The following is a 10,072-nucleotide window of genomic DNA, read 5'->3' on the forward strand; positions in this document are numbered from 1 at the left end:
ATTAAATTTAACAAAAAGTCAAATTATGCTAAAAATGGAAGCAAACAAAATTTTGGGGGTTGATTTAGATGAGGACAGATTAATCACCAGTTCCTATTACAAAAAAGCAACGAAAGCGTTGTGACATTTGGTATCAGTTGTATACTAACATTCAGAGATATAATTGGATTATAGAGTTACCGTTCTTATTGTCTTAGCACCATCTATTTTTTTACGGAAATAGTCTTTGACTACTTATCCTTAAAAACTCCATGCAAAATATATAATACGACATCTTAATTTGGTAAATTATGAAAACCTCTTTGCGAACAATGTCCTTCTTGTGGCCTTGATACATTTGGTCTCTATCATCGATGTAGAACCTTAATCTCTCGAATGACGTTCTTGAAACTACGTAAAGCTGACCGTTAATAAAAATTAGTTTCGGCAGGTAAATTTCAACATGATTTAGTGCTCTAGTTTATTGTTATGGCGCAACATTAGAGCGGGCAAACAATGACACGACACGAAAACACGGCAGGAATTCGATACAAAATTAACGGGTTTGGGTTGACATTTAACGACCCATTTATGTAAGTGGGTCGACATGAACACGACACAAGATTTAATTGGGCTAGGTTTGGGTTGGGCACTCTACACACGAACCCGACACGAATAACCTATTTACTAAATTAATCACAAATTTTCTTGATACTCACATAAATATACTTACACTTTCCAAATATGACATGACACGAAAACACGACACGAAATTAACGGGTTAGGTTTGAGATTTGATGACCTATTAATGTAACTGGATCGACACGAACAAGACACGAGATTTAATTGGGTCGGCTTTGGGTTGAAGAGTTCGTGACCTGTTTAAACGTGACACCTGAACCCGACACGACCTGCTCTGTTTGTCACGTCTACGTAGCAAGGCCTCTACGTATATTGTCTGTGCTTAAGAACGAAAAGAATATTTGTATCTAAGGAAGTCATTACTATCCTCGGTTCAGGACTTTTTGCCGACTTTGGAACCCGTAAGTATCTTCCCTTCTACTATGAGTTTTCGAGGGCGATTGATAATAAGAGAGACCCTGTTATACCACACTTGGTTGAGCATACTATTATGAGTTATATTAAAAAAATTCATGATGTATACTCTCTCTCCCCTTCTTAAACTCTTTCACCTTGCTTCTTAGAGGTCAAACTTTTATAATTTTGACCATTAATATGTCGAAAATCATGATCAAATTTCCGCATTAACAATTGTGTAGAAGCAATACGGAAGATCATTGCAAAGAGGATGAAATACATTTAGTGTGAAATTCCTAAAAGATAATGAATCTTACTCCTAAAGTCTACACCAGCTAAAATACCCGACCAAATCTCGCATAATGAAAACAAAAGCGACGCCTAAAAGTAATGATGTCAAATGGGGGATAAGACATGATGAATGTCAGGCCTTCTCATACCCGTCTTTAATAGAAAAATTATATGTCCCTACTTGTCGCAAGTAAAAAATTTCAAAACCATAACCGCTTCAACTTTGGGAGATCTTAAAATAGTTTCGTTCCATTTAAATGTCATATAATCGTCTATTCTATAACTTTCTCAAATAATTCTGATATTATTTTACCCATATATAACACCCATAATTGGCACGATATAAAATTCAGTTTGAGTCTAAAACTTTATTTATATTCGCTACATCCAAGACAAATGTGATATAGTTGGACACTTGTGATAGATTTTCCTTTTTGATCAAATTATTTTACTTTTTTTTCTTATTGTAGAGCTAACAATAATTTTTATTCTTATGTAAAAAGCTAACATTTATTTTGAACCAATTACTTATTTATTATGTTCCTCATGATTTTGGAGTATATATGTACCTTGTGTTACAATGTCTAATTGCTAATATTTATTTTGAACCAATAACTATAATGGAAATTATAAAATTAAAAATTGAACTTAAGATCAACTACTAACAATAAGGTCAAAAATACGTAAACATTAGCAAAAAAAAAAACATCAAGAAGTAATTAATTAGATATGAGGAAGGTCGGGAGATCATGAAAAATCTCATATTTAGGCTTTATTTCAAAGAAATTAGCTATTGAGCAAAATTTCATTAATCTTAATTTTTTTTGTAAATATTTGATAGATAAATTATTTAACAAAATAAGAGTAGCATGTGAGAAATAAGTTACCTGTTTTTTTTTATTCATTCAATTTATAATATTAAATATAGAGAACTTATTATGTTCTCTTATATCATTTTGCCAAAAAAAACAGCCACCTTTTGGTTAGTTTGCCAAACATTTTTGGCTTAATCAATTAAATTATCACCTCTTAATTTTCAATTACCTTTTAAGCTACATTTTTAGGTTTTAGTTAACTTTTCAGTTAGTATAACAAACGAAATTTAAGATATACTCCCTCATATTCACTATATTCTTCCCTATTTTCTTATTCGGATTATTCGAGTTTTCTTCCCTATTTTCTTTTTTTCATATAAAAATTAGACTAAAATATACTAAAAAAAATTTCCATTTACAATGTCCCGGAACTCTAGAAAGAGGCTCAACGGTATGATTGTATGACACTATAAGTCAATTACTACTACTACAATTTAGGTATTCATACGTACCAAAAAAAAAAAAAAACAATTTAGGTATTCATACGAACTTATAACATATTCACGTGACATGGGCTTTGTGATTAACGTACCATTAATGATCTTATTGACTCATCATATGATCATCTTGTTTGATATCCTGATCATTAATTAGTAGCATGTGACCATATGAGTATCTCAGTTGTTAGGACTTCACAATTTCACAATCTTACGACTTTACTATTCGATTACTATCAAAGGGGCGTGATTACTACTTTCTGCATATAATCGACCGTGAAAACTTGAGTACTCCTATATTTTAACGATATAATCATATTTTTAGTTATCTGCATCGATCAAATTTCATAGGTGATTTCATTAATAACCAGCTTATCATAATCACAATTGTTTAGTAAAGTTGCTACATTATTGGCAACTCACGTAAGATTAATTATTCAATTTATTTCCTACATTTATGGTGATGACTTGCGACCTCTCTACATTTAAATACTCGTGACATTTGCATCAAATATTTCTCTCATAACTTAGTGGTGTACTGGTGTGTGACTAAGTTCCACTGCTTTGCAAACTTTTGGTAATTTCTCCACAATTTCTGTTTTTTTTTTTTGGCTAAAAGGTGCTACCATTTTTTACTCATAAATGCTGTCTAAATTTCACTTCTTTCAGTAGTAGCATTGTACTCTTCAATTTTGTTTTTTTTTGTTTTCCTAATAATTATTCAGTAGTAGCGTCAGGAATGTACATTACTCAACTTAACATCAGTTGTAAATCCGATGTCTATTTGTCAGAAAAGTCCGATGTCTACGTTGTGAAAGTTCTTTACTTATAATTTCCTAACAAATTTTATGTCTTTTTTTGTATGCAGGAAGTTTGTAGCAACTAGCAACTCAACCATTCTTCTTGTGGTTGGGATTAGAGGATCAATGGGTATAGCTATTGTAAGGCATGAGTCGTCGGAACTAAACAAACCCTTTTTGGAGAAATCGAATGTAAGTAGCTATTCCAAGTCTTCGATAGTATCCAAAGCATTTTTGCTGTGGATGAATCCCTTACTTAGCAAAGGCTACGGAACTCCTCTTACGACTAATGATGTCCCAACCCTTTCACCAGAGCATAGTGCTGAAACAATGTCTGATCTATTTGAGTCGAAATGGCCGCCTAACAAAACAAAAAACTGCAAGAATCCTGTTAGAACTACCCTCTTCCGATGTTTCTGGAAACAAGTGTGTTTCACTGCTTTCTTGGCACTTGTTCGAGTCTGTGTCATGTATGTGGGTCCTATCTTGCTTAGGAGATTCGTTGATTTCAGTTCCGGTGTAAGAACCTCCATTTACGAAGGCTATTACCTTGTCCTAATTCTCCTTGTTTCAAAGTCGATAGAAGTCCTATGTACCCATCAGTTCAACTTTCATTCTCAGAAACTCGGGATGTTAATCCGTGGGACCCTCATAACTAGCCTATACAAGAAAGGGTTGAAGTTGACGTGCTCAGCTAGACAAGACCATGGAGTTGGGCAGATAGTAAATTACATGGCTGTAGATGCGCAGCAACTCGCTGATATGATACCTCAGCTCCATGCTATTTGGCTAACGCCTTTTCAAATTCTCGTAGCTTTAGTTCTTTTATACAACTACCTTGGGGGAGCTGTGATCACCGCGTTTTTAGGAATTCTAGGGGTGATGTTCTTTGTCATACTTGGGGCTAAGAGGAAAAATGGATTTTGGTTCAATTTGATGGAAAATCGAGACTCAAGAATGAAGGCGACAAATGAAATGCTGAACCATATGAGAGTGATCAAATTCCAGGCATGGGAAGAGCATTTTAATGAAAAGATCTTGTCATTTAGGAATTCTGAGTACAGTTGGTTAGCTAAGTTCTTGTACTCAATCGCCGGGAATGTTGTGGTGATGTGGTCCACCCCAATACTGATCTCAACTTTCAGTTTTGGGTCAGCAATTATTCTGGGAGTTCCGCTTGATGCGGGGACTGTTTTCACTACTACAACCCTTTTCAAGATGTTGCAGGATCCAATCAGGAATTTCCCTCAGTCTATGATTTCGATCTCACAGGCTATCATTTCGCTGAAAAGACTAGATGGTTTCATGATGAGTAAGGAATTATTAGTTGAAAGAGTTAATGGATGCGGTCAAGTAACCGCAGTTGAGGTTATGGGTGGCGTTTTTAGCTGGGATGATGATGGAAGTGTTGAGACTTTGAAAGATATAAATTTGAATATAAACAAGGGGCAGCTATCTGCAATTGTTGGTACTGTCGGATCAGGAAAATCGTCTTTGATTTCCTCCCTTCTCGGTGAGATGCATAGAGTGAGTGGAAAGGTATGCTCATTTCTACTTCTTCTAGTTATAAATTTCCTGGTTATAATATAATGCTCTAGTAATCTAGTTATGCATCATTTCTGTATTTTGAATCCAGTGCTGTAGTAGTTATATATTAATTATTATGTGAGACAATATATTTGTATGTAGTTTAAATGATTTTTGTTTGATTTCTGAAGGTTGGGGTTTCCGGAACAACAGCATACGTAGCACAAACGTCATGGATACAGAATGGAACCATTGAGGAGAATATCCTGTTTGGCTTGCCTATGAACAGACATAAGTACGGTGAAGTTCTAAGGGTTTGCTGCTTGGTGAAAGATATGGAGTTAATGGAGTTTGGGGATCAGACGGAGATTGGAGAACGTGGCATCAACCTTAGTGGTGGGCAGAAGCAACGCATACAACTTGCTAGAGCAGTTTATCAAGACACTGATATTTATCTGCTTGATGATGTCTTCAGCGCTGTTGATGCTCATACTGGTTCTGAAATATTTAAGGTTTTACTTTTTACTTGTTCTTTTTAGACATGGCAAAACAGACCTGGCCCGGGATTTGAAATGACATGATAACAGCGCACACAAAATAGTAGAACCCAATAAAAACTGAGCTTTTCCTTTGATCTGTTGCAGGAATGTGTAAGAGGAGCTCTTAGGGAGAAAACAGTCATACTTGTAACCCATCAAGTCGACTTTTTGCATAATGCTGATCTTATACTGGTAAAGCTATTTTGTTTCTTCAGCAAGTTTTGGGCAATACTGTCCTAGAGTAAATCGGTAAAAAGGTTTTGGTACGAGTTTTCAGCTTAAATATTCAGAAACTGTAAGGCGGTCTTACCCTAGTTTTTGTCATGTACCTTTTTCCCTATGTTACTCAGATAGTCAGGCTGGTTAGAAGTATCCGACAATGTGTGCTTGTTTAAGTGTCATACCCATGTCTGAGCGATTAATGCCAGGTACATGTACGTCAGGTAATATGAAGAGTAATCTGTCGATGTAACAAACATGTTTTACCCATCATACCTTGTGTAGGTCATGCGAGATGGAAAAATTGTTCAAGCAGGAAAATATGAGAGTCTTTTAGAAAGAGGCACAGATTTCAATTCTCTTGTAGCTGCACATGAGACATCAATGGAACTGGTTGAATCCGGAAGCAAGACTGACCTTGAAGAACATTCTCCTCGAAAACCTAAATCTCCTAGATTATTGCCAAATCAGGGTGAAGCAAATGAAGAAAATAACAACTGTATGTCAATTACCAAGTCGGAAAAGGGGGATTCGAAGCTGATCAAAGAGGAGGAAAGGGAAATCGGGAAAGTGAGTTTGAGGGTCTATAAAGATTACTGTACGGAAGCATTTGGATGGTGGGGTGTTATTACTGCTATCCTGTTATCTGTGTTTTGGCAAGCATCAATAATGGGTGGTGATTACTGGCTGGCTTATGAGACTTCTAAAGATCGCGCTTCATCCTTCAACCCTTGTTTCTTTATTACTATCTATACCGTGATTGCACTTGTTTCTGTGGTGTTAATCATTATAAGGTCGTTTTTCGTCACTTTATTTGGGCTGAAGACGGCCCAGCTTCTCTTCTCCCGGATTCTCCACAGCATTTTACACGCCCCCATGTCATTCTTTGATACCACGCCTTCTGGAAGAATACTTAGTCGGGTGAGCTTTCAATCACTTTTCTTAAACTATTAATTGTTAATTGTTCAGGCTTACATTCATTCACTTTTCTTCAACTAGTAACTAGTATCTGGTGTCACTGTAAATGAAATTATCACTTACATTCTCATGCCTGCGCTTGATTGTTCAGGCTTCTGGTGATCAAACAAACGTTGATGTCTTTGTGCCGTTTTTTCTGAACCTGTCTGTGGCCACATACATCTCACTGCTGAGCATCATCGTAATCACTTGCCAGTACGCGTGGCCGACCATCTTCCTCTTAATTCCTCTTGGATTCCTAAACTTTTGGTACAGGGTAAGTATCATTTCTTCCCCTCCGTTTTCTTTTTCTGTTGATTCAGAAAAATAAAAGTTTCACCAAGTAGAGTAATAAGTGTACTGAATGACATTCTATTTCCAAACTCATTTTGGTAATATAAATTACTTAGTAAATGATTGTCTGTTAAAGAAACATTGTGTTTGGTTTTCAGGGATATTATCTTGCCACATCTCGTGAATTAACTCGCCTTGACTCAGTCACGAAAGCACCTGTTATCCATCACTTCTCCGAAAGCATTTCTGGGTTTATGACAATACGGTGTTTCAGGAATCAAGATAGATTTATTGAGGAGAATGTGAAAAGGGTGAATGCAAATCTGCGGATGGATTTTCACATCAATGGATCGAATGAGTGGTTAGGCTTTCGTTTGGAATTGCTAGGGAGCTTGCTTCTATGTGCATCAACCCTTTTCATGATTCTCCTGCCTACCAATATCATCAAGCCAGGTATTAAATTATAATACCTTTCCGATTTTGTGGGATTATTTGCAAGAAAAAAAACTGATTTTTATGGTTTTATTGATACAGAGAATGTCGGTCTGTCCCTTTCGTATGGGCTATCACTTAATTCGGTATTGTTCTGGGCTATATATACCAGCTGTTTTGTGGAGAATCGAATGGTTTCTGTTGAGAGGATAAAGCAGTTTACTGAAATTCCTTCAGAAGCTGAATGGAATCTCAAAGATGGCCTACCTCCTCCGAATTGGCCAACACAAGGCAATGTTGAGCTCAAGGACTTGCAGGTATGAACAAACATCACTTAACATTCTCAATAATTCGACAGTATCTTATCAAAACTTGTACGTACTAATGGATGAAAAACATTTCTTAACAGGTTCGATATAGACCTAATACTCCACTTGTACTAAAGGGAATGACATTGACCATCCAAGGCGGGGAGAAAGTAGGTGTTGTTGGAAGAACAGGAAGCGGGAAATCGACTTTAATTCAAGTGCTGTTTAGGCTTATTGAGCCAAGTGGCGGGAAAATAATCATTGATGGGATCGACATTTGTATGCTAGGCCTCCATGATCTTAGGTCTCGGTTTGGTATTATTCCTCAAGAACCAGTTCTTTTCCAAGGGACTGTTAGGAGTAACATCGACCCTACTGGCCTATACTCAGAAGAACAAATTTGGAAGGTACATTAAAATGCTCCTTAAACTTTATGTGTTTCAGAAAGATGCTATTACGTTTCTAAGTCACATTGTTCTTATATTTTGTGTAGAGTCTTGAACGGTGCCAGCTTAAAGATGTAGTGTCTTCCAAACCCGGAAAACTTGATTCTCCAGGTTGCTCCCTTTTCCTCTATTAAACTCGATGTACATCATATTATCATCTACTTATTTGGAAACAAAAAACAAGTCTCTTTCTGTAAGCTTTTCATCTTTACGGATAATGTGGGAGAAATGCTACAAAGTCTGTGATTTTTCGCAAAAATGACTAACTTAAGTTAAACTGTACCAAATAATATTAGTGCTGGACAATGGAGAAAACTGGAGTGTAGGGCAGAGACAGCTTCTCTGCCTAGGCCGAGTGATGCTGAAGAAAAGCCGACTTCTGTTCATGGACGAGGCGACTGCTTCTGTAGATTCTCAGACAGATGGTGTAATCCAAAAGATAATCAGAGAAGATTTTTCGGCCTGCACGATCATTAGCATTGCTCACAGGATACCTACTGTTATGGACTGTGATAGAGTTCTTGTTGTTGATGCAGGTACGTTCACTACACAACTTTCTACTATGCAGTTCTTGATATAATCTTTATTATGGGTCTACATAAAACACATTCTCTAAGTTTTTAACACAACTGGGTAATGTCGTTATCAATGCCATCTTCTTGTATACTAAAAAAGCGTATAATCATGAACAGGGAAAGCGAAAGAATATGATTCTCCAGTTCGGCTGCTCGAGAGGCCATCACTCTTTGGTGCACTGGTGCAGGAGTATGCCAATCGCTCGTCGGACCTATAATCTAGGAATAGGCACCATGAGACTCTGAGAAAGCATCATGAATACTAGGCTTTGCAAAATAGTATAATTTACGAACATTTTTGTCTCGGAACCCTGAAATCCCGAAAACTGTGTATTATACATTTAAATTTGAACCATTTGGGAGGTTGTGCCGGGTCACGTTTCTTATCCTCCCTGTTTTTCCACCACGGGTCTAGGGTCTCTTTATGAGTTACCGTATTCGATTTCAGCCCTAAATAACAAGTTATCATCTATTTTTAAGGACTACTCGATTTTCGTCCTAGACTAGTTTATCGCATACCGGCACACTCAAATGTTCTCTGTTGCTTTTCAAAATTTGTGTCGCTGCCTTATTTGACACGAGGAACCGCCGTATAATTTACTGACATTTTCGTTCCGGGGCCCTGAAATCCTTAAAACCGTGTATTATACACTTAAATTTGAGCCGTTTGAGAGGTTTTACCTGACAATGTTTCTTTTCCTACCCGTTTTTCTACATGTCCTCTGTTGCTTCTTAAGATTTGTATGGCTACTTTATCTGACCCAAGGAAAACCGTCCGTATGATGTACCGACATTTTTGTTTCGGGACTCTCAAATTCCCAAAACTGTGTATTATACACTTAAATTTGAGCCATTTGAGTAGTCTACCGGAGCACGTTTCTTTTCCTCCCAATTTTTCTACTACGTGGCAGCGGTCGCTTCATGAGTTACTGTATTTTATTTTCAACCCTAAATAAGAAGTACTCCCTCCAAGTTTTATGTATCCTCCCTTTTGTTTTTTGCACAAAAAATAAGAAGGGTAATAAACAATGCAAAAGATGTACAAATGGGGTACTTTTGTTGAGAGAGGGGTAGTTGATTTTTTTGACAAACGAGGGGTAGTTGATTAAGATTGTCTAATGTCAAGATTTAAAAATGAAGCAACAATCTGACTTTATAAGTACATACTTAAGAGAAATCATTTCCCTCCAAATAAAAGTCAATATTTGCTTAAGAGCCTTCATAAGTTCATTTTACAGCTTCATAAGTCCAAATTACAGTACTAATCCAACATTAAAAATATTACAGCCATGATTAGGTTACATTACATAAGCAATTGAAAAAATAAAAATCAAAACGTGGCATTAGGTTAATTA

The 10,072-nt window shown here is 36.5% G+C and overlaps 1 protein-coding gene across 1 annotated transcript; it reads left to right on the top strand.

Annotated features, from left to right (window-relative positions):
• The first annotated feature begins 3,134 nt into the window (after positions 1-3,134).
• LOC141642234 (ABC transporter C family member 4-like) lies at positions 3,135-9,103 on the top strand. The gene is made up of 12 exons (XM_074450958.1): positions 3,135-3,197; positions 3,489-4,959; positions 5,139-5,459; positions 5,592-5,678; positions 5,991-6,626; positions 6,775-6,939; positions 7,115-7,409; positions 7,491-7,705; positions 7,798-8,103; positions 8,190-8,253; positions 8,439-8,678; positions 8,835-9,103. Exons 2-12 carry the CDS (start codon positions 3,547-3,549, stop codon positions 8,933-8,935), a joined length of 3,843 nt encoding a protein of 1,280 aa, XP_074307059.1. The 5' UTR covers positions 3,135-3,197; positions 3,489-3,546; the 3' UTR covers positions 8,936-9,103.
• Positions 9,104-10,072: the final 969 nt, after the last annotated feature.

This window comes from Silene latifolia, chromosome 2, assembly GCF_048544455.1.
Source record: "Silene latifolia isolate original U9 population chromosome 2, ASM4854445v1, whole genome shotgun sequence".
In the NCBI taxonomy this organism is placed as follows: Eukaryota; Viridiplantae; Streptophyta; class Magnoliopsida; order Caryophyllales; family Caryophyllaceae; genus Silene; species Silene latifolia.

What these genes read in the sequence shown, in the direction of transcription:
- LOC141642234 (XM_074450958.1), top strand. Translation starts at nt 3,547, where the DNA reads ATGGGTATAGCTATTGTAAGGCATGAGTCGTCGGAACTAAACAAACCC. An exon ending in CTGGTTCTGAAATATTTAAG is followed by an intron (nt 5,460 to 5,591) that starts GTTTTACTTTTT and finishes GATCTGTTGCAG; the next exon opens with GAATGTGTAAGAGGAGCTCT. An exon ending in TCCTAAACTTTTGGTACAGG is followed by an intron (nt 6,940 to 7,114) that starts GTAAGTATCATT and finishes TTTGGTTTTCAG; the next exon opens with GGATATTATCTTGCCACATC.